Source organism: Gadus chalcogrammus, chromosome 10, assembly GCF_026213295.1.
Source record: "Gadus chalcogrammus isolate NIFS_2021 chromosome 10, NIFS_Gcha_1.0, whole genome shotgun sequence".
Lineage (NCBI taxonomy): Eukaryota > Metazoa > Chordata > Actinopteri > Gadiformes > Gadidae > Gadus > Gadus chalcogrammus.
In genome coordinates, this window is record NC_079421.1 from 5,161,199 (window position 1) to 5,185,818 (window position 24,620).

At 46.2% G+C, this 24,620-nt stretch overlaps 3 protein-coding genes across 3 annotated transcripts in view; 2 read left to right on the forward strand and 1 right to left on the reverse strand.

The window, feature by feature from the left end:
- Positions 1-6,167: 6,167 nt before the first annotated feature.
- Positions 6,168-15,288, reverse strand: ids (iduronate 2-sulfatase). The gene is made up of 13 exons (XM_056601065.1): positions 15,049-15,288; positions 14,627-14,760; positions 14,074-14,251; positions 13,609-13,697; positions 12,000-12,206; positions 11,242-11,412; positions 10,725-10,851; positions 9,835-10,008; positions 9,561-9,667; positions 9,064-9,180; positions 7,669-7,779; positions 7,108-7,233; positions 6,168-6,866 (listed from the first exon to the last, which is right to left on the reverse strand). The coding sequence occupies exons 1-13, from the start codon at positions 15,125-15,127 to the stop codon at positions 6,786-6,788; spliced, it is 1,701 nt and encodes a 566-aa protein (XP_056457040.1). The 5' UTR covers positions 15,128-15,288; the 3' UTR covers positions 6,168-6,785.
- A 544-nt stretch (positions 15,289-15,832) lies between these two features.
- On the forward strand, positions 15,833-20,878 carry dcps (decapping enzyme, scavenger). The gene is made up of 6 exons (XM_056600485.1): positions 15,833-16,114; positions 16,354-16,504; positions 17,044-17,189; positions 17,426-17,539; positions 19,179-19,289; positions 20,268-20,878. Exons 1-6 carry the CDS (start codon positions 15,836-15,838, stop codon positions 20,532-20,534), a joined length of 1,068 nt encoding a protein of 355 aa, XP_056456460.1. The 5' UTR covers positions 15,833-15,835; the 3' UTR covers positions 20,535-20,878.
- A 702-nt stretch (positions 20,879-21,580) lies between these two features.
- zgc:66433 (uncharacterized protein LOC321250 homolog) overlaps positions 21,581-24,620 on the forward strand; it is a 38,433-nt gene continuing 35,393 nt past the window's right edge. The window contains exon 1 of the mRNA XM_056601131.1: positions 21,581-21,991. Within this exon, the coding sequence (XP_056457106.1) occupies positions 21,924-21,991 (68 nt within the window). The 5' untranslated portion in view covers positions 21,581-21,923. The remainder of the gene's footprint in view (positions 21,992-24,620) is intronic.

Consider the following 24,620-nt stretch of genomic DNA (forward strand, 5'->3'; position numbering starts at 1 on the left):
CGGTTCTCTGAGTCAGTCAGACTCAGTGTAGTCAGTGCTACCTGAAACTCGTTTGTTCGTTCAGTCGAGTTTCCAGTGAATCGAATGGTGAACGTGAGAAACTAACCGAACCGGTTCGTTCGTCCTAAAGACTCGCTCGTTCGAACCGGTTCGTTCGCGAACGAGTCAACACTCTCGGTGGGCGCAAATACTCCCCCTGGCTCGGACTTAGATTGTTCTATTTTAGCAGACATACGACATGTATTAAGCAAAGGGAAGAGTCGAAAAGCATGATATCACCCCCTTAACTCACAGCGGTACCTCAGGCCCTCGTCCAAGACTCCTTAAGTCATTAAGTGCTTATTCTATTCCATTAAGGAGCCCGGCAGGTCTTCTTATTGGGACTAATGGACACTCGTTCCTACATCACAGCGGCTAATAGGCGGATCATCATGCCTGATTAATCTGTTGGATTCAGTCACACACTAGATCTGGAGGGGCCCATACATCGTCTGACTCAGGGACGAGGAGGGGGGCGGGAGGCGGGGAGAGAGACCCACACACACACACACACACACACACGCACGCACGCACACACACACACTGGAGGCGGGTGGGCCAGGAACATAAAAGATAAAGGGTGGAGATGAGATATACTGTAGTTAAGGATAATTTACAGTATCCCTGTCTAAATTAGCGAGGCAGTCAAAACTTCATAATCCGACATGCTCGGAGAAACGTATTTGTGTTTCGTTCTGTGCGCCAAGCAATTATGATGCATATGCATAATTTTCTGAGTCTGTGTGTGTGTGGGCGTGTATGTGTGTGTGTGTGTGTGTGTGTGTGTGTGTGTGTGTGTGTGTGTGTGTGTGTGTGTGTGTGTGTGTGTGTGTGTGTGTGTGTGTGTGTGTGTGTGTGTGTGTGTGTGTGTGTGTGTGTGTGTGTGTAGGCTGGCATAGGAGCCAAGTTGCTGACATTAGATTTATAGGTTTAATTGCTATAGGTAACGATGCAGTCAAATAAGATCTCAGAGGCATAATTTAAGCATGCACATATTCTCACACACACACACACACAGACACACAAACACAGAGTCCTTAGCTTTCAGTGGATTAAATAATCTTTTATTGACATATTTTGACAGCCTATATATTTATTTACACAAACACTTTGGGATGAACCTGGGTGCATTTAAATCAGTTGTGCCTATTCATTTTAGTATAATTGGTGAGTATTTACATGAAGAAGTTGTGTCGACCTGTAACAGCCTTACAGGACCTGAAGGCCTGGAGAAGGTTGTATAGAGATCTCTAAATTAATAGTTTCTTTATTATATCGTTTATTCTACTGCTCTCTGAGACATATATAGACAAGTAGAGAGATAGACAGAGACGTAGACGTAGACGGAGGCAGACAGACAGACAGACAGACAGACAGACAGACAGACAGACAGACAGACAGACAGACAGACAGACAGACAGACAGACAGACAGACAGACAGACAGACAGACAGACAGACAGACAGACAGACAGACAGACAGACAGACAGACAGACAGACAGACAGACAGACAGACAGACAGACAGACAGACAGATAGATAGATAGATAGATAGATAGATAGATAGATAGATAGATAGATAGATAGATAGATAGATAGATAGATAGATAGATAGATAGATAGATAAAGTGATAGATATAGTGATAAAGGGATATATAGATTGATATATAATGATAGAGTGATAGGTACATAGATATCACATCCTTTTGTTACTTAGGTCAACCATGATTTGCATTGTTTCTATTGAGGTCTGTAGTTGCTGCTGTAACACCTCAACCTGTTCCATGAAGTGTGTCTTTATCAGGTCCCGCCTGCAGGCTGTGCTGCGTAACGCCTGCGCTGAAGGTCAACAGCGTGGTGTGTGAGAGGGCGGGGGTCACCACCCGTTCAGGGCCGTAGAGCTTCAGGTGAGGAGGGAGGGGTTTGGGAGAGCAGATGGTGCCGGTGGAGGTATCGGGGGAGGCCGGTAGGGGGTGCCCCTTCCGTCTGGCCTCCATCACAACGCCGCTGGTCCGAGACCCGGCCTGCCAAAGAGCTCCGTCCTCGGGGCGAGGAGTTAACCCGAGGTCCCGGCTCCCCGCCGTCGCTAAAAGATCCCACAGAGCTCATCATCAGAGTTTAGGGGCCGCTGACCCCCGGCGTGTCCTGGCGCGGCTCCCGCCCTGGCTCTGGGGCCCACACAAACCCCTAATCATCCCCCACGTTCTCTAACGGGACGGCATCACTCCTCACCTCTCCACTGTTAGCCAGGGTGGGGCGAGCGTCGGGGGGGGGCAGATGGGCGCCGTGCTTCACTCAGGTGAGGGTGGAGGCAGGTGCACGCTCAGTGCTTCACCCAATGAAGCGCTCCATCACCTCAGAGTATAGTGTTCATATTGTCCTTTCTCTTCGGTTCAAGCTAGACTGAGACGAACCTCCAGGGTCCATGTTGTGGTGCAGGGGTCGGGGTTTCTTCGGTTGGCAGAGCACAAAATTAAAGTAGCTAAATCACTTGAAATCAAATAAGAGTAATATAATTATCATTGGACCCTTTTTGGGGAGAGATTCATTAATTGCAATTAGTCTGGCCATTCAGGCTGGAAAATTACTTTTTTGGCATTTAATTATGTCCTCTGATTGTAGATGATGGTGTTAAGGTGTAGTAGTTAATAGATGCAGGATGTCCGGTCCAGTCGTTCTGCTGCAGCGAGCAGGGAGGAGTTAGACTTCCAGTTGGATATCTTACTAGATGGGCTGCATATCTCACATCCATGCTGATTAAATGGGGTCAAAACTGGACACTTTTATGGATTGTTAAAGGAAAGATAACATATAAAAAATAAATAAAAATGTAATCTAATCTATATCGATTCTTAAAAAAACATGCTTTAAAACATGTAATTTGTAATGTTTTGTCCTCTTCCCAAACTCTTGATGAATGGCCCTTTTGTAGCATTGGCTGGAGCCTACTATTTGATTTGACTTAAATAGCCATCAGCCTCTCAACAATATGCCCTGAAAACATTTCACTAACTGCATATTTAGGTGAATGGATCCACACCAACCCTGCTGATATTAGAAATATATAGTTTAACATTCAAAATATTTGAATTGCCTACAATAATTAATGTTTGTTTAGTATTATGGAAAAACCCATTTTATAGGCGTCAACCTTTTGTTTTAAAGGACAATGAAGCGTTTAATCGGAAGGAGCAGGCCAGACATGACATTTCCCTGTGTGCTGTTTGGGGGCACCAGGGGCCCGACGGGGGGATTAGGGCCCGTGTTGTTGTGGCTCTGCCGCCCGGTGGCCCCTGGGAGCCCAGCGGGCTGCTACGACCCGAGGCCCCTGCATCCTGCGCGGGGCAAGCTTGTTAGCTAGCCGTCCCCAGAGGCAAACCGCTGCTGTCACCTTGTGCAAGGCTTGTCTGTCTGTCTGTCTGTCTGTCTGTCTGTCTGTCTGTCTGTCTGTCTGTCTGTCTGTCTGTCTGTCTGTCTGTCTGTCTGACTGACTGACTGACTGACTGACTGACTGTCTGTCTGTCTGTCTGATTGTCTGTCTGTCTGTCTGTCTGTCTGCCTGCCTGCCTGTCTGTCTGCCTGCCTGCCTGCCTGCCTGCCTGCCTGCCTGCCTGCCTGTCTGTCTGTCTGACTGTCTGTCTGTCTGTCTGTCTGTCTGCCTGCCTGTCTGTCTGTCTGCCTGCCTGTCTGTCTGTCTGTCTGTCTGTCTGTCTGTCTGTCTGTCTGTCTGCCTGCCTGCCTGCCTGCCTGTCTGTCTGTCTGTCTGTCTGTCTGTCTGTCTGTCTCTCTGTCTGTCTGTCTGTCTGGACTCAGCGTCACACTGAAAATCATATTCCCACCAAATAAATAAATAAATCATTTGATATCGTTTGAGTTTTCGCCATTTAGCAAGAAATTATAATTGATGATTACGCAGAGTATAATCTTTATCCTATTCTCCCAACAATTGTCTGTAATTGCCACAATTACAATTGCCATAATGTAGGTCCCTGAAATGCAATTTAGCCCATGCTCAGAACGCACTCGCTGATGCCAATGAGCTGATTACAACTATTCAGCCTAATTAAAGCGGTTCCACTCCAAGTCTTGTCTCTCCATCTCAATGTGCAAAGAGTAGGCAATTTAAGACATTGTCTCCACCCCTATTCTTCACCACCTGTTTGAAAGTGATTTTGTTCAGCCTTGATTCGTCCATTCAGTGCGGTCGCCGATGGCTCCTCCGGCTCACTAACGAGGGGGAGAACTCTAATTGAATGAATAGAGCTTTAATCAAATGAATCCTGATTAAAACTTGTTTCAGAATCGAGAGCCAACACATCAAATCTTCCCCGGCTCGTAATTGGCTGGTTGACTAATGCGTCACGTGTTCTGGAATAAAAAAAACACTGTGGCTGATTGCCGCCGTGGAATGACTTTGTGGCGGGGAGATTTTGTCAGCGATGAGGCTCATAATGGAACAGAAAGCGTGCAGCGGAGGATAGAGAAACCACAGATAAATGGATTAGGCCGAAAGAATAGATGAATGCAACCACGTGATTAAATCTCACTGAAATACAACCGTGAAAGACCTGTAGGCCCGGTAGAGGAAACCAGGGGGGCATTCAGCGCTAAACGCATTCAAACACCGTGTTAGTCTTTCATGTATTGTGTTTCCTTTTGGCTGTTGTGGGAGCTGCTCCCGGGACGCCCCTTCAAGGCCCCCCAACGTTCCCTGGTCCTCAGAACACCCCGTTTACCCAGGTGGAGACGAGGGCTGCCTGGGAACCTCTTCAACACACTCTGTAGCACAATAGTTACCTAACAGAACACAAAGACCTACATCAAATAAAGTTTGATGCTCAACGATGGATCGACAACTGATCCTTCATTTTTGTGAACATCGATTAACATTTCCTTCATTTAATGTGCATTCCCCAATGCATTAGCAGCCGCTGGTCACAATACGATTACAGACGTATTACACATATCAGCAGAGGGGGGGCTACCGTTCATGGGAGAGGAGAACATAAGTGGCGGAGAAGGGGGGACATGGTCCGACAGGGGGGGGGGGGGGGATAAATGGAGGAGTGAGGCCGTAATGGAATTGCTATCAGCGGATCAATGTGCCGGTGGTCAGGGATCACTGGGCGAGATGATAAATATTGATCTGATGAAACCACCAAGGCAGGAATATGAGCTGACATTATATACCGAGGCTGGAGAGCGAGCGGAGACAGAAGGAGGGAGACGGAGGATCTGCGCTGCATGCAGATGGAGGTCGGACCTTCATGTAGGTAAACGACATGCACGGATCGTTGGGAGGTCTGCTGTTGGTTTCGCTCGGCTGAACTAATCGTCCGCTGCATACGAATAACACAGCTTCACACTTTGAATGTTTCATAACGATTTATCGTGTTTCATTCTACCAAGAGAATATAGAGTGGTGGTGTTGGAGGTACTGATGGTGTTGGTGGTTTGTGGATATGGCTCACTGCCATTGTAGAAAGATGAGGGCGGTCACGTTGACAAATGCCGATCCGTAACCAGCAGGTTGCAGGTTTGAATATAAATCAGTGCTGGAGGTGTCGGTGTGTATTGATTATCCGGGAGGCTGGCCGGCGTCGAACACATAACGTACACACCGCTGCAAAGTACCTGGGGGAAGCAATTTGCAAAGGCATCATGTCCATTATGGATGGAATATATTACCTACTACTAGTGAGCTGCTCACTTCCGTGAACTGGAAGATGTTTTATAACCCTGGCCGAAGAGAGTAGTCAGATTACGTTAATTAAAAAATTATATTTTTTACCATATATTTTTTTCACCTCTTCCTTCTTAAAGCTAATTAAGTAAAAAAAAAAAAAGTGATGCAGAGGTTCTGATGAATAGGTGCTTAGGAATGCATGACTTTGAGGCTGATTCACGGTGCAGGACTCAAGGTGATGCAAGAGGAGCAGAACGCAGTAAATAGTTGGTGGTGCTGGTGTCCCCGAAGGCTCACGAGGCCGCTCTGCCAGACAAAGAAATGTCTTCCATCTGTGGAGCGAGGCAGGAACATAGTTCATTCAGTTCTTTGTAGGTGGGAGAACACAACACACAAAAGTAAGTGTGTGTGTGTGTGTGTGTGTGTGTGTGTGTGTGTGTGTGTGTGTGTGTACCCCATCACGCCAGCGGTTCCGTGTCAGAAGCGACCCCACCACTAGACTAGAATAAATACAAATTCATTTTGACAATGCAATTTGTTCCGAGAGAAAAAAAAGAGAAGCATTTTTAATGCTAATAGCATGATTAATATATTCAACAGCGCAACAGAATCCAGAATCCCCACGCGGAGCTAGATTATTACGAGAGCTTATGAAGTGTCAATACAGATCTAAACCCTTCTGTTGCGATGCACAAGTGGAAATGAAAACATTCAATTGTAATGTTGACTGAATCTCTCCCCCTCACCCCAATTTGCAGCTGAAACGGTCAACAAAGGCTAATGATGTGTGACCCATGTCCAGGTTGTATGAACAAAGGAACCAATGGCTTCATTTCCCTGACCATGACATGAACATCAGTTTCCTCTTGAACCCTGGAACATCCCGGCGCCAGCGGCCCAGTAAAGTGCATCTGTGGTTCCCCTCCAGGTCACCTGGGGCACTACAGTATAATGTCCCTCATATTGTTCCACTCTGGTACAGCCTCAAGTCCTCCAAGAGCGACACACGCATCCTCCTCTTCCTCCCCTGTTTTGTGTTCCACAGTCTTCATCTCAAGGCGGTCACGGCTTCAGATGACTCTTCTTCATCCCAGCTGTGAGGTAGAGGAGCTGCAACCTCATCCTCTTTTGCAGACTCAGGGACTAAAAGGTAAGACGAAGAAATACAAATTAAAAATATTTAAATCCGGAAAGATGATCTAAACTAGAAGGTTTCCTCAATAAAACACATCCGTCCATGAGTCAATCCATCGAGGTAAGTCCTCTCCACTAACATTATTCTAGTCAACCTTTAACCCCTTAAGACGGCAGTAACCGGCGGCAGTGATAAACATCACGTCCGGGTCAATCAGCTGTGAGGCTTTAGAGGAAGAGGGCTGCTGACCTGACGAAGGCCGCTGGTCTTCCTCAGCATGCGCTGGTGGTCCGAGCGGCGGTACAGGTTGTGGTCCTGCAGGGGGTCGTCGGCCAGCATGTACAGCTCCCCGGCGTGGACATCCGTCACGTTGGCCTGGATCGGCAAAGAGCGGGAACAGGTGTCAAACAGACAGGTGTCAAACAAACAGGTGTCAAACAGACAGGTGTCAAACAGACAGACTACTATACTTAGTTATAGTACTTGGTTATGCAGCATCTTATCCTAGCCTTATCTTTGTTGTATACTGGGAATAGGTTAACCTAGCGATTGTTGGTGCTTGGCACTTGGTTCTATGAACACCCTTACTGGACCGACAGCGATATATTTTGTTTCACCTTCTTCTGACAAATGTGCTTATTGTTAGTCGCTTTGAATAAAAGTGTCTGCTAAATCCCCTAAATGTAAAACGAAAAAAAACACTTAAGAGATAGAGGTTTATACATTATTTTGAAAAATGTCCTCCAAATATTTTTTCTGACGATTGTTTTCAGTTCTAGCTGGATCTTTATCCATCGGTCAGATCCCCACCTTGAACGTGTTGGGGTCAAAGCCCAGCCACAGGGTGTACCGATAGTCCCAGGACCGCAGGGAGTAGCCCATGACCTTGATGTTCGCGAGGAGCGGCAGGTCAGAGTTCACCTGGGAGAGAACAGACACGAGAAACAAAAGAGAAGAAACAAATAGCGCCCGACGTTAACCGCTCATCTGAACAACCACAAAAGTGCATCGATCGCCGCAGCCAAACGCGGCGACCCTTCCTCCCTCGGCGGCGGCCTCTGCGAGCTTCGAGCGCGCCGCTCGCGTTCCCCTGCAGCCTCTCCTGCTCTCCCCGCCGCGCCGCTGATGAGCTGCTGGCGGCCCGCCAAGCGGCTTTGTGCAGACATTTAGCCACCGCAGCTGTGCGAGTCACCTGCGCCCCGTTTTAATCCGCCGCGCGGTGTCAGACCAGCGCCCGGGCGTGTGGCGGCTGGGGCGGCCAGACGGCGTGCGGCGGATGTCCTCGCAGACGGGAGCAGCGACACCGCGACGTGACATTGTTTTGGTTTGGAGGCGACGTCGCGTTTCCCATCAGAGGATCTCGTTGTCGTCTTGTACGAGGGGGGGGGGGGGGGGGGGGGGGGCGACCAGAAACAACCAGTCGATTTAAGTGTAGGCAGGACGGGCTGCAGTTAATCTTAACACCAGCAGGACTCATTGGGTTTGAGTTAAGGTGTTGGAAGAGTGCCGGAGACGAAGGGAGACGCAGGGACCTCCGCCAGGAATCTGTAGAATGAGTCACCAGCTGTTTTTCCTGTTCTTTCTATTCCGGTTAACATTGGGATAACATCACTCTCATTTTACTGGGGGACGATATAACCTTGTGAAATACTCTCCAGGTCTGATTTTATGTGCGGTATGGGATTGTAAAAGGCATCTCATGCCCACACACTCTTAACCACCACTCTCGGCCAGATCTCCCTTTTTAAGAAGACGCCGCACTAGAGACTACCTGGTTGAAGAAGCACTGAATTGACACCAATAACTCACGACCCTTAACTACTCTCCACCCCACACACTCATCGGTGCTGCTAGGAAAAAAATCCCCTGAAGTGAACGTTAGAAACCAAAATTAAAATCCATTCTGTCTTTCCGCCAAGAAGGGTAGAAGGAATGAGCCAGAAATGATTTCGGAATCATTTGAAAGAAGAAGAGAAAAAAGGAATGCGCCAGTGGTGGACAAGAGTGGAAACGGTTCTAGACCCTCGTTGAACATGGCTCCCCGAGTCCTCATCAGACGCACACCATGAACACAAACCAGAGCCAGCAGAAGACACCATCATGGCGGCCAAGACGTGGAGCTCTACGAAGCTCTCACCGGACCTTTTTCCAGGGCTGAGGCTCCAGTAGAGAGCAGAGGGAAGGGTCATGTCTCTAAGGGGATACCTGGGGCACATCTGCCGGCCTGGGGTACTGGCTGAAGGCGATGTCTTCGTCATCCTTGCCCCTCTCAAGCCGGCCGAAGGTGTAGGCCAGGTTGTCCCCTTCGGTGCAGAGCTCTTCCTAGAGAACGAGGAGCGGGGGGGCGGAGAGAGTGTGAAGTCATGCCGTCTGGGGCGTTCTCAAGTGTTAAACAATCAAGTCTTCACTTGCTCTGCGCAAATCTGTTTAACATTTCAGAGGACGGAGTGTACAGATGCTTTTCTTTTTGTAAGCAAACGCTCAGCTAAAACTTTAACCACACACCAGTGGATTAGACGCCGGCTATTGCAAGAGCTCCAGCTGAAATTCCTTCCACGGCAATAAGGCTAGATATAAATAAACATTGCCTTACTTTTGTTTCATGTTGGGGTTTTTCTACACCCCCCCAAAAAAGCAATCATCATCAAGTATTTCCTTGTAACCGAAAACTCTCTGCTCTCGCCTCCCCTCTACTGTGATACCTTGAAGGACACGAGTGGGCATCGGTCTGGAGCGTCCAGGCCGGCCATGTAGGAGACGGTGGGGAAGACGTCCACCAGCTCCACCACATTCCTGACCACGTGCCCCGCTGGAGGGAGAGCAGAACACATGAGGACCTGCTCCTCCCAAGCCTCACACCTCCACAACATTACTACACCAGGCATTCAAACAGCAGAGTGTCGGCACTGAGACCGACCAAGGCATACTTGAAGCCCCGTCATTGGGTCATCCAGCAACCAATCGGTCCCGTCTCACCCTTAAACCTGTGCTCCGATCGGTCGAACACGTCGACGAAAGGGAAGATGGTCCCCGGCTGGAGCCAGTCGGCGTAGAAGGTGACGCCGGGGACGTAGAACATGAGGGGAACCTGAGTGGCCACGTCAAAGTTGGAGTATTTGGCCCATTCCCCGTGTTCCCCCAGAGACCAGCCTGTCGACAGAGAGACGGTAAGGTCAGGGAGGTACTGCGTCAGAGCAGAGGACCCAGGAGGCTATTTGTATGTATTATTTTACATTGGGTACACTCACAAGAGCCACCATTTCAAAATAACAGCGTACACGCACGCACAACCATTTCAAGGACCCCAGAACAGAAATGTTACAATTCTAGAAGAAATGGGATGAATACCTATTCTGAACGTATAAATTTGTTTTATTATCAACCGTAATTCCAGTTCCAGTCTTCATCGCCAAAAATGAAGTGGGCAATTATAACGTGCTGCAAATCAAATTACAATAATTGTGTTTTCTTGGGATAATTTACTGTTTGCAGTATATTTTGCTGTTTGGTGTTGATTTATAATATATTATTTTTGAATGTGCTTCTTTCTCTATTCAAGAGAAAGTGAGCAAGTGTGTGCCATCCATATGTGTGATTTCTGGGTCACAAAGGAGAATTTGACAATTTATATGCAAGCGGGTAAACTCAGTGCCAGACTCTGTGCAAGACTGATTTCCTGTCACCACACTGCCATCTAGTGGCAGGACAATGGCAGAAAGGTCCCTGCCCTTAATTCAGAGCTCATTTTGCAGCGTTCAAAAAACTAAAATATAAGACAACTTAGATTGCTCCGTCTAACTTATGACCATTCAGGGCATCTCTCCTGTGTGTGTGTGCGCGTGCGTGCGTGCGTGCGTGTGTCTAACCGTGATCGGAGGAGAAGACCACCATGGTGTCGTCAGCGAGCCTCGAGTCATCCAGCGCGGTGAGCAGCCGGCCCACCTGGGCGTCCAGGTAGGAGACGGCGGCGTAGTAGTGCTGACGGATACGCAGCTGGAGAGACGGTTCGCAAAGACAACCAACGACAAGGGTGAGAAGCAGAGCCAGGATGAACCGATGGGAGCCACATTAAATGGTAAATGTACTGCGTTTACACAGCACCTTTCTAACCAGTGGCCACTCAACGCGCTCTAAGATACTGCCTCACATTCACCCGTTCACGCACACATCTACACAACGACGGTGGGGTCAACCCTGCAAGGCGACAGCCAGCTCATCAGGAGCCGTTAGGGTGAGGTGCCTTGCTCAGGGACACCTCAACACACAGCAAGGAGGAGCCGGGCTTGGAACTACTGGAAGCCGCTCTCAAGCCGAGCGCACTCATCCAGAGCAGTTCCTCCAGCCCATCAGCAGGGTGGCGCTGCAGGGAGCGGCGTCCGGTACCTGGAAGTCTTTGGGGATGGGCCCGTAGGGGAAGCTCGTGTTGAGGGCCATCACGTCCTCCCTCAAGCGGAGGTCCATCCAGGGGTTGTAGGCCACACTGGGTAGGCCCTCGGGGACCTCAGGGTCAGGGGCCAGGCTCATCTGGTCCAGAGGGTACAGGCTCAGGTACTCCTGGGACACACACACACACACACACACACACACACACACACTCAGCGACCGCTCTACAAAGAGCGGAGGAGAATCATTGACACTTGAGTCCTGGCCTCATTGGTCACATCATTGAATAGGATGATCATCCTCTTAACCAAACCATGCAGGTCGATGCCAATGGTCATGATGATTTTTTTCCTATTGATTAAGTGAGCCATGGAAACTGCTAATTGAGCAATAGAAGCACTGAACAGAGGCATCTAATAGCAACAAGTAACATATACTTAATTTGATGTAGTAATAATCATAATAATAACAGAGCCGCACTGTGATCATTCTATTGTGCTTTTAGAAAATGATGGAAGGCACTGACAACAGCAAAGGCCGTTTGAACAATCACTAGACCTTCTGCATCGAGTGAAAATCTTACATTAAGTCGTTTTACTGTGGATGTTACCAAAGAAAAAGGCCGGACCCTAAATAAGAGACATTAGTGAGCTCTTAACATACAAGTACACTTAGCCCCATGTCCACTACATGACTCATCTCTGACAAGGTTCTTCAGAGTACAAGGACCCTCGGCTCAGTCGGGGCTGAACCGGTACCTGTGGTATCCTGAAGGGGATGTGGGGCTTGTGGAACCCCACAGCCAGGAAGAAGGGCCCGTCGTCGCCGTCGTCCCCCAGGCCCCGCAGCAGCCGCACGGCCTCCGCGGCGCTCTCCAGGTCGGGCAGCGTGCCGCCGGGTTGCTCCGCCACGTCCACCGCACACAGCAGGTTGGCGTGGAGTCCGCCGCCCGCCCCTTTACACATCTGAGGAAGAGCCACAGCGGGTCACGCATGAGACGAACCATGAGAATGACCGCGATACGTCAGGGAACGAGGAGGCGTGCCAAGTTGAAATGCCAGCTTTGCAACAATGCTACGACGACGCCACAGCCAGTGTTTTGGCCCGGTTTGTTAGGATTCACTTATCTCTGAGTACCCCGAGTACCCCGCAGATATGGAACAAATTTGCACACAAACAGCATGCCGCAGCCACGGAAGCAAGCAGACCAGGTGGATCAAGTGAGATTGCACGAGAGATTCTACCCAACCGGAAAACCCACGTCCTATCTCTAAAGCGCCGCGACCAGAGCCGTGCTAAAACACGGGTAAACATCGGGAGTTTGAAAGATGGCGAAAGCAAAGAGCCAAGAAGGATTCAAGACTGTTGCCAAATGCAATGGTTTACATTTGCGAAAAATGAATACATAGCAAACGCTTACATAAGCTCATCAACTTACAGTCTAGGAAGTCATATTCAAACTACAATAACTGCTAGTATCATAGTATGCTGCGCTAATCTGACGCTTGTGTTTATTCAGTTGATTCATCCAATTCTGGGTCTGCTTTGTTAAATGGTCACAAGAAGTCTGTGTGCGTACTGTTGTGTTAACCATTGTGTGAATTTCAATTATTCTTTCAATCAGTGGAACCAACACAAAAACAAAGACCATTTAGCGAGAAATTAATTGGTGGCATATAACAATCATATAGTCGTCGTAACAATGTCATCAATTCAGATTAATCAAAATTGAACCATTTCATTTCAAAGTACTTTGTTTGCTTTCCCTGCTAACACAAACACTACAGCCAAACCGGTGAAAAACATTTTCTTTCTAGTTATGTGCACAGGGGGATTAGAGCAGCCATAACCAAAACCAATCCATTCTCCACTCACATGAGACCAGATCTGTGGAAGGGAGAGTCTGGGAAAGTAGCAGGCCTTAGGATGAGGCATGCGACTGCTTCATACAATAACAACATTAGACCCTTCACCGCGAAGGTTGTGGAACAAAAGTGACTACCTTTACCTATTGAACATGCATATCTGTTTAATACTTAGGTCTTAAGGACCATGGTTAGGGAGGGTTAGCAGAATTTGTATTTTTTTTTAAGCTGAGTATTCTAAGTTCTCATTTGCACGATCGTGAATTCAATATAGACCTACATAATTGTGAACACACACACACACACACACACACACACACACACACACACACACACACACACACACACACACACACACACACACACACACACACACACACACACACACACACACACACACACACACACACACACACACACACACAAAAACAGAGAACCAGCTCCAAAAGGATTCTGTTTTCAACCAAATCATTTAGGAGATGTTTCTGCTTCAAGGCCTCACCTTCTCCTTCTCATAGCGGAACGAGGGAGGGTGGTACGGAGGCACTGACCAGCTGTAAGGGTAGTCGTCAGTGTAATTGGAGGCGATGCCTGAAAACAAGAGACATCATTAGTTAAACAGGAAGGAGTCTTATAAAGTAAATGGTAAACACACTACATTTATACAGCGCTGTGCTAACCATTGGCCACTCAAAGCGCTATAATATTGCCTTCCATTCAACCATTCATGCACACATTCACACACCAACGGCGGAATCAACCATGCAAGGCAACAGTCCCATGCTCAGGGACAACTCGGCACTTGGAGGAGCCAAGGATCGAAGTATTGTTCAACACGCCCAGTGAAGGGGTTGCAAACGTCTTTTGACAACAAATAATAATAAAAATAATTTTGAATTTAATATTTCAATCTATATATTGCCACCATGTTGATGAGAGGACTCCAGCAACAACAAGGATGGTTCACCTGGATGGAACACCTTCCCCACAGACATGGTGGTGTACCCTTGGGATTTGAAATACTGCGGTAGGGTGGTGTAGTTGCCAGCGGCGACCCTCCAGTAAGAGTAGAAGTCGTAGAGTCGGGTGGTGTCCGGTCTGCGGCTTGTCAACATGGACGTACGACTAGGGCCACACACCGCTTGCTGGCAAAGGACACACAGGAATACTTGTTATGGGGAAACACTTAAGACTAAGCTAAATGGTAACTAGACTGCATTTATAAAGCGCTTTTCTTACCAGTGGCCACTCGAAGCGCTTCACAATATTGCCTCACATTCACCCATTCATGCACACATTCACAAAAACAACCGCGGTGTCCACAATGCAAGGCGACAGCCAGCTCGTCGGGAGCAGTCGGGGTGAGGTGCCTTGCTCAGGGACACCTCAACACTCCCGGAGGAGCCGGGGATCCAACTAGCAACCTTTTGGTTACAAGCCAACCCGCTCTACCTCCTGAGCCACGCGCCACTCCCAGCTGCTCCGATATAAAACATACACATTTTGTGACATCGACTGACCTGGGCGAACGCGTTCAAAAAGACTTGGCTTTTGGAAGCCAGCTGGTCGATGTTGGGGGTTTTGACCAAGGGGTCCCCATAGCAGCCCAGGGTGGTCCTGAGGTCGTCTGCCATGATAAACAGTACATTTTTCGCTGGAAACAAGAAACAATACATTGATGGGGTACGTTTAAATACCACGGAGGCTCTCTGTGATGGGTAACCTGGTTGACATGAAGTAAACAAACTGTTAAGATACATAATCAGAAGGAAAAACATCAACACTGTACTACTGAGTTGAAACGTTGCATTACTTTAGCGGGGTTAAAACGAATGCAGTGGTGATTCTGCGATTAACATGCATTGCTTGAGGATTAAGAATTCACATGATATCTAAATCAAACGTATTGAACAAAAGTGATCCTCATGGTTTATTACTTCACCTTTAGTTTCCACGACCGCAGGTGTCAGAGTGTAGATGATCAGAACACAAACACAATATCTCTGCAGCGATTCAAACATGTTGGGTGCTGAACTGCTGGCGGTGGAGGACGAGGCGGAGGTGTGGATGTTATTATGATACTGTACCTTACTGACATTTAAGTGGAGATGGTGCACTGAGGTGAAACACAAACTTTAAATAACTTCCTGATTGTTCGCGACTCTCGCGAGCTGTGTTCCCATTGGCCGAGACCTGCCGCTGTCTGCCAATCAACGCTAATCACATTAGTCTAATCGGCCTTAATGTGATTCCAATCTCTGCTGTTGGTTTTTCATTAGGGGAGTAATCAATTACATCAGGAAGTATAACCAATGGGAGAACCAAATAACTGACTCTTTTGATCATTTGATTATTCGTTTTTTTTATTAAATCCCAAACCTAACCCTTTTTTATACTTCATATAGTTTACTCATTTCGACCTACGTTCACTATTTACTAATAATTAGTCAATTACTAGACGCTTTTATCCATAGCGACATTTTAATCAAACTTTATAAAATAGTTTGCTTAAAATGTTAGAATATATAACATAACATAACATACAAGAAAAGCACAAGAATGAAACTTCGCGAACGTGTCCATATTCTCCCAACTCCTTTGACAGGCTATAGATGAATAATATATTTGATATGCATTGACTTTAAGTGAAACCAAGAGTGCTGTTCCTTTTTTGACCGGAAGACGGCGGTAATGCTGAATGAGGGAGGAAATATATTAAAGAGAAGAATATGAGGAACACGCCCACTTCCGCTCTTTCGGCCAACCATCTGTCTGTTCATAACCATTTGTGTTGTTCTCCAGGTGTAAACATGGGAGATGCACCTCTGAAGCGGGAGAATGAAAGTGATGAACTCGGACAGAAGGCTAAGAAACAAAAGGGAGATCCGGAAGCTGACCCGAGTGGAAACGGAGAGGAATGCGGCGAGGAGAATATCTTATCTGGGTTTAAGACCACTGCTGTGTTGAAGGATTCTGCACGGGAGAAGACCATCTTCCTCCATGGGAAGGTAAGGGGACTGCTAGAGTAGAGTTGCTCTGAGGAGTATACCTGAGTTAACTGGGGATTAATGAAAGGTTATGCATTCATTGGTTAGTATGATTGTCATGCATTTGTTGATTGAAGCCTCCACATCCACCTTCTTCTTGAATATGTGTTAAAGGCTACACAAAGCAGTGTAGCTTTGTGTAGCCTTGTGTAGCTTTGTGTAGCTTTGTGTTAAATGGACCCGCCCCCCCCCCCCCCCAGTTGGACGAGCAGGAGGCAGTGGTCATCCTGCAGAAGACCCCCATCACAGAGGTCTCCGTGGCGGAGATGTTCGCTTGCTCAAAGCTGAAGCTGGAGATGAGGAACGACATCTACAGCACCTATCAGCTCCAGCCTCCTGCTCACCTCAACGGTGCGGACACAGACACCAACACATGGCCACTCACACACACACACAGGCGCATACCCGGCTCGATGGGATGGCAGGAGTTGGCTTAGCTCAGGCGGTAGAGCGGATTGGCTTGTAACCGGAAGGTTGCTGGTTCAATCCCTAGCTGAGTGCCGATGTGTCCCTGAGAATACACCTCACCCTAACGGCGTGCTGGCTGTCGCGAGCTGGCTGTCGCCTTGTGTGGTTGACTGCGCCGTCAGTGTGTGAATGTGTGCTTTAACCGCTGTAAGTCGCTTCGGTGAAAAGCGTCTTCTAAATGCCCTTAATGTAAATGTCGAGGAATGAAATAAACAACGTTTCAACTCCTGGCGAGTGGCAGGAAGATTTAACAGAACTTTGGTCAGTTAGCATAAATGAACCTCACTGAATAGGACAACGACAAGTAAGATGTGTTTTCTACTTCTCTGTAAAGTCTCTTAGGCTGGAATTATTCCATTTAATTATTTTGTTTGAAAATGTCATTTAAAAATGTGTTTTCTGTTTGTTGTTGGGGTGCGCAGTGCTCAAGGCGACAGTGGTGTGCCCGGCCACAGAGAAGCACGTGAAGAAGTACCAGGTTCAGGAGAGCTTCCTGGTTGAGGAGACCGGAGAGGACTACCTCTCCATCACTCTGCCCTACATCCAGGAGAAGAGCTTCAGTCTGCAGGTCAGCTGGCCGGCCGTTTCTCTCATTGCCTTCATTCAAGGTGTATCCAGACTGAAATTGTCGGACATTGGGAATTCTGACTTTATTATGCACTGTACTGAATTTTCTCATAATCATCTAGCTATAGTTAACTATAACGTTGACTTTAACATCATATTGTTCACATTAAATGCATGGTTCCACTACATGCACACATAAACACGGTGACTCTAACTCTGTGTCATTTGTTCTACCAGTGGGTCTTCAACATCCTGGAGAAGAAGGCGGAGGCGGACCGGATAGTTTATGAAGACCCTGACCCCGATGTGGGCTTCGTTCTTCTGCCAGATTTCAAATGGGACCAAAAACAGGTGAGGAAACGACTAGGACGGAGTTTAAAGCCTGTCTTATAACCTACGCTAGGTCACTTTTTATTATGCAGCAAAAAAGCCGCAACATAACTGCAAAAGCTACAATGCAAAAACAAAAGCCCCAACACAACTGCAAAAGCTAGGACACAAATGCAAATGTCACAACATAACGTTGGACAATGAAACCAACCGGCTGTTATTGCCTGCTGACTATTATTATATGCTTGAACATTATAGAGTGTAGATAGCTTTGGCCATTTTCAGAGATTCACAACAGAGTACAATGTAGGGTTATTCTCCTTTTTGTGGATTAAATCTGCATTCTTTAAAGGTATTCTGCAGTTGGAAAATCAAATACTTGTATTGTGCTGAAAAGCCTAGCACAACTTATTTTTGGTAAGCTTAGGCCACATTCTATATAATAAATAGTGGGTTAGTTTTCTTTTCCAACATCCGTTAACACTCACTTGGTTGTGTTGAACTAAGCTGTTGCTGTTATGTCGTGCCGTTTTAAGTTGTGTTGTGTCTTATGTGTCTGTGTTTTCAGTCAGCAGTGTGTTTTTTTTAATTTGCAAAGTGTTCTCTCCAAAAATCTCCTGGCGTGAGAGCCACACATATAGAGTTGTGTTATACTACTGTATGTGGAGTATAAGAGAAGCTTCACCATCTCTGGGAGGGGCTCAGAACATTAACACACGTGGCGTTATACTACGAGCATCTGAGAAGCTGAACCCTCTCTCGGACAGGCCTCATAGAGCCAGTGAAGAAGAGCTTGGACCATGACATCCTTTGTGTTTAGAGGATTCAATTATCATGGAGATTCACTTTTTCTTCCATATAAATACTGTGGTGAATGGCAGTTTTCAGATGAGAGTGATTTTTAGAAGTAGGTATGCATTTTTTAATACACCCATGTTTTGGAGCAGTTTGTTGAGGTTAGGGTTATGGAGTTTTTGCGGTTGTTCCCGATGCTGTAACTCAATTACACAATCACAAACCGTTGGTTGTATAATATGGGACCTTTTAAAGAGAAAGTAGGTACTGGTAAAAGGTAACTGTTGCAATTCAGATGCACACCGTTAAGTTGTCAAAAACCTATAGTCATGTGCTGCAGCGCACGTCAACATTGTCTTGTAGCACCGACTGTTATCGAGATTAATGATCAATCAATACAACAGCTGGTGAGAGTATGTGTAATATATCAATGTCGTTTCCTACCATTGATGAAAGAAGAGGACTGTGAGGAGGAGCGTTAATTGGCTTTTAAGAAGACCTACCTCTGCTGTTCCTACAACATGTACAGTTACCTTAAGTCAGGCAAAGTTAACCATTGGGATTGGTTGATTCATTGGCAGGATGGTTGATTCATCGGCAGGATAAATGTATTGTCTACAGTCCCACTCAACTCCATGATTTGGTATTTTATTGACGTTTGAAACAATTGCAACAAACAATCCCGTTCAATGTTAAAGGACTGACTTGTAAGCTAAGGCCTATACTGAGGTATTTCATCAAGGCACCATTCAACTGTGCCGGAGTTTGAAATGACAGCTCGCCACTCATCATGTCTACCGGTTGAACAATTGCCTCTCACTAATTTCCCTTCCACCTCATCTAATGAACTGTTCCTCTCTCCCAGACGCATGATCTGTACCTGATAGCCATCGTCCACCAGAGAGACCTGAAGAGTATCAGAGAGCTCACAGCCGACCACCTGCCTCTGCTCCAGAACATCTGCACCAAGGGGAAGGTGAGCACTGGGATTAGGCCAAATCTCGAACCGCATTAAACACATGCTAGCTGCTCTTTTTGGTTTGGCTTTAGATTGCTAGTATAAATGTGTCACTCAAAGTGCAATGTGTAACGAATGTTCTGTACCAAATTAACGATTAAAGGTCATCAGCTTTAGTAAATCTAAATCCTGGCTTCTCAGACAATAAAGCCTCACCCAGTATGATCTCCCTAGAGAGTTGTGTTCTGGGAAGGGTTGTTTGCCTTTGTTTTGGCGTGTGAATTATCGTCCACTATTCTCAGAGTTCCCTGGGTTGACCAACTGAAATTGGGTGAAAGCAAAAGGTAGTAGTTGGAAATTGATATTTGACCTTGAAACTCCTTATACCATGACAGGCATTTAGCTGACGCTTTTATCCAAAGCGTCTCCTGTGTTTTCATCAAGTAGCAGAATGCATTAGGGGATTCCTGCACACTTGTGAACGGTTCACCCGAGGGTCAAAGGTTAACGTTAGATACCACTAGGAGCCGGTATGGTGGCTAGACAGTGCAAGGGAATAGGAGACAGAGCTTAGGTAATGAAGGGTGAAACAACATATGGATATTCCGAACACGCATCATGTGGGGAGCAGAGCTGTTCTCAGCATCTTGAGGTCTGTCTGCCACTGTATAAAAAGTCCTTGCTTTTCCAAGGACCGGCAAAAGCAAAGCTAAGAGACGCAGGGCGATCTCCCATTCGAGGCCTCTGATTATTGAATGTTTGTTATTCAAATAAAGTAGAATTATTGTTATAAGTTCAGATGACTCTTAAGATTAGTCTTAAACAGTTTATGCAGAAACGATTGAAATTGGGCCAAATTCCCCCACAACACTAAGCTAGGAGGAGCCGACTGGAAACCTTCTGTCCCTGTGCCGACCCTCTGTCCCCGTGTCCCTCTGACTCTGTGTCCGTCTGTCCCTCTGACTCTGTGTCCCTCTTTCCCTCTCTGTGTCCCAGGAGGCCATCCTCAAGCGCTACGGCCTTCCCGCCAGCAAGCTGCGCGTGTACTTCCACTACCAGCCGTCGTACTACCACCTCCACGTCCACTTCACGGCGCTGGCCTCGGAGGCCCCCGGCAGCGGGGTGGAGCGGGCCCACCTGCTCTCCGACGTCATCCAGAACCTCCGGGCGGACGGGGGGTTCTACCGTCAGCGGAGCCTCAGCTTCCCCCTCCGCGCCGACGACGGACTGCTCGCCAGGTTCCAGCAGGCGGGGCGGTTGTAGGGGGCGAGGTTCCAGAAGGGGCGGTGCGACGATCTGTTTTTCGAAGGTTGATGTTCGTTTTAACAACAGACCGTTGGGAAGAATGTCACCACTGCCATGGCAACGCATTCATTGTGTCTCCCGTCCTCCCGTTCTTCCATATTAATATTGATCATTGATTGATTGATTGGTCATGTCTGAGGCCCAGCTGAGCTCCTGGTCTCTGTGTTACCAGAACAGTACAGCTGTATCTCTTCATAGTGATGGCACTGGGGTTTGGATGTTTCACTTTTTTTACCATTGTATTTTTTTTACTAATTGCATTATTCAAATGTTTTATTAATCGACTTAATAAAATACTTTTTAAAAAAAAACCTTAACAGTGCAATTCTTTTTTGCTATGAAGGTGGGAAACATTTTATTTAACATTTAATAACATTTTATTTTTAATGCCGCTAAACAATAGCAATTATTCTGAATTTGAAGCCGCTTGTTGAGAAATCATTTAATCTTTGGTAGGGGAACATTTATAGTCCTAGCTATTAAAACGATCCTTGAAGATAAACTTCAAGGTACGCATTGTGTTTGACACTTCTGACCATACAAATGTTTTTGACCAAAAAGCATAGCAATTAAAACCCTTTGCTTGTGCCAGCAGCAGAGGGCGCTGCTGCAGCTTAATATACTATTGGTATTGCGTTCAATTATTGCAGTCTCATTTCGTTAGTTGTACCTTTTTATAAGGATACTATTTAAACCGGTATGTCTCTAAACTTTAATTTTAAGGTATAATCAAAGAAAAAGCATGACCATAGTAGGTCTAAAACAAACTTAGAATTAACTGTCAACATTAATTGGAATGCTCAAATTGAGAGTAGTCCTGCCATTATCCAAATTAATTATTTTAGCCTCGCTCGCTTTCAACTTTATGGGTTATTGCAGTGATATGTGATAATGAAAGCTGTTAGGGAACGCCTGGAAACGAGGTTATCTAGATGGTGAGATATCTCCCAGCATCCTGATCCCTTCAGAGTGGGCTGGGCGGTCCTCTACTTCCTAGGTGCGTTCAGACGTCGCTGCAGAGATAAACGTGTCTGCATTCAAAGAGTTCATAGAATTAAGTCATGCATATGAGTGGTGCGTGGGTTTGACTGTTTCAATGAAAGTCGTACAGGAGAAGAACTACTCGGACATCATGGCGTCGCTTTGAAAGTCATTGTTTTAAAACAAAAAAAAAGTCTTAGAAGAAACCGCTATTGTATGTTTTTCTTTTTCAGGTTTTAATTACGCATTAATTACGCATCAGAGTGGAACCTAAACAGCAAGACGTGGAGACGCAGAATCGACCAGGGGAACCAAACTGAACGTCCAGGAGCGAAACTAACCGGATCATCAGCCGATCAGACCCTGATGTCCTCCTGGTTCCAGTCCCTGAAAGAGGACTTCGTTCTGAGGCCGTTTGAGACGCAGCACACTCCGTGAGTAGCGATCTTTGTCCGACTCCGGCCGCTTAAACCTACATGCTTTTTTTTTTGCTTACGCACTTTAGTTTGGTTCGGTATTGATCAAGGTCTGTGAAACATGTGTCTGCTTTTGATGGATGATCGATGATCAATACGTGTCTGCTCTCCTGTCTCGCTTCTGGTTTTCCATCGGTCAACAAGCCATACGGACTCACAGAATCGTGTTTTTCTTGAACATCGCTTTGAGTCCCTGAATCCTTTTCAATGTTCTGCACGATGCGGGAATAATGTAAGTTTACAATGTAAGGAAAGTGTCCCACTGAAGAGCTTTGGCCCCAAGGATCAGCCCTCTGTGAGACCATAGTGGTGTGTGTTGGCTGGTCCCTCTGAGTGTGGGATTTTCCTGTAAACCAGAGATCCATCAGGCTTTTTAACCTGATGGCTTATTGTTGTGTTCTGACTTTGCTCTGTAGACATGGGAAAGTTGTTTATTCCTACCGTCTGCTTGTTGCACCTATCTGTCAGTCTGTGTTTCTATCTGCCGTTCACAGACAGACTGTTTCCACAGAGACAGGTCAAGGGCAGTACAGATTAGGCTGAACGTTGGTCTCTTCCTCTCTGAGAACCTGATAATCCTGAGAACAGACCTTCACTCTTGATGGCTACTTTTCACTGTTTAAAGATAGGCTATATAGGGTATTTTCTAGTGGTGTATAAAACGTTAATACAAGTATAAACACATATATCAATCAATTAAGTATTTATTTTACAATTAGGTATAACAATCGATATTTTGTGTTGGAAGAGAACACCACACTGTAAACAGTCAATTTATAAAGTTGTGTTTTAGGATGTGATACCGTGAGAAAGAGAGCAGTTCTGTGTGGACGTCACTAAGCCCATACATTTAGTTTATTTTTAACAATGTTTCTTGGTCATTCATAGCCAACGGATGTAAGTGGAATGACAGGATTGTGTCTCTGTGTCATTCAGTGCATATGTGTTTCTTATATTTACAGAGGGGAATTAATAGGCCCAAGGGAGGTACTTAAAACATTTTAGGTTAAGTATAGTGAGTGCAAATGTTATCTGCCTCTGTCAACCAGGAAAAACCAGTTGGATTTTGGGCCCTAAAGGAACACTTCCGGACGATAGTCATGCTGTGTTGGTTACATATACACTGATGAAAAAATTATTCCTAAATATGTTAGATCGTAGTTTCTTATTTTATAGTGAGTGCGGCAGGGGTTGGGTATCAAGGGACCACTTGAAGGCTGAGATGAGCTGGGCCTTGTGAGTCTGACAGGAGACATAATGTTTCAGAAGAGTCTGTCTCCCTTTTTTCTAATCTTTAATACCTTTATGTTACTACCATCTCTGCCTCTCTCTCTCTCTTTGTCTCTCTCTCTCTCTCTCTCTCTCTCTCTCTCTCTCTCTCTCTCTCTCTCTCTCTCTCTCTCTCTCTCTCTCTCTCTCTCTTTCTCTCTCTCTCTCTCTCACTCTCACTCTCACTCTCACTCACTCTCTCACTCTCTCTCTCTAATAGATAATAAACTACTATGAGAATAGAAGGAAAGTAGAATGAGTTCAGAAAGTACTAGCTGTGATATGGTCATTCTCTTCAGGGCTCTCCTGCTCAACAATGGTTTCTCTGATAGTGATGATGTCGTCATGCAATTAGAGCCCTTAATTTAATCAAGTACTCACATATGCACACGATATATGAACAAGGTTTATCATTATATGTAATTATTAACAGGTTTTATCTTATAATTCTTACCTCATAAACTAGTATAGAGTCTTCCATATCGGGTCCATTTAAAATGTATAGAACAGTCCTTGATTTTAGACGTTTTAGGGTTCGTTTTAGGAGCTTCTGATGCGTTTTTTTCATCAGTGTGTATCGAGAAATTATTGGGACAGGGTGTGAGAGACAGATCAACTGAGATGTTAAAAATGCTATTCTTCAGGTTGCAGAAGAAGTTTGTCATGCAGAAGATCTCTCCCACTGGCGCACGTTTCCAGAGCAGGCCATGATTACAGAGCTATTTACATTACGAGAGAGAGAGAGAGAGGAAAAGATGGCTTCCAGATGCGAGATGGAATTCCGAGTGCTAGAGTAACACCCCTCCCCTTTTTTTGGGGGAAAAATAAAGTCTTACTGCATTCATCATCAGAGAGAAAGAGAGAGAGAGAGAGAGAGAGGGGAGGAAGGGAGAGAATGCCAGGGTGAGCCAAGACAATAGAAGGCAGAGGTACTGAAAGGAACTCTTAATGAAAGAGGGTTTGTGTTGGGGGAAAAAAGGCTGTGTTGTTTATCTGAAGCTTAGCTTCATTTAGCGGAGCATTTATCTCCCTCTTATTCACTTTCTTTTTCTCTCTCCGCCAGTTCCCTTCATTTGATCTGTTTGTGTAAACGCCACCCTACCTTCTCCATGTGTCTCGACTCGAGTCTGTGTGAGTCTGTACGTCTAGCATTCGGTGGGTCCACACTTGGGCTGCTGCAGGAAATACCAACATCGGAGCACTTCTTCTTTTCTTTTTTTTTTAAGGGAAACTGACCGACATTCCTCTTGGTTCTATAAACAGAGTGCCGTATGATGGATACGCACGCCGCGTAGGCACACATGCAGTCTCCCTCCAA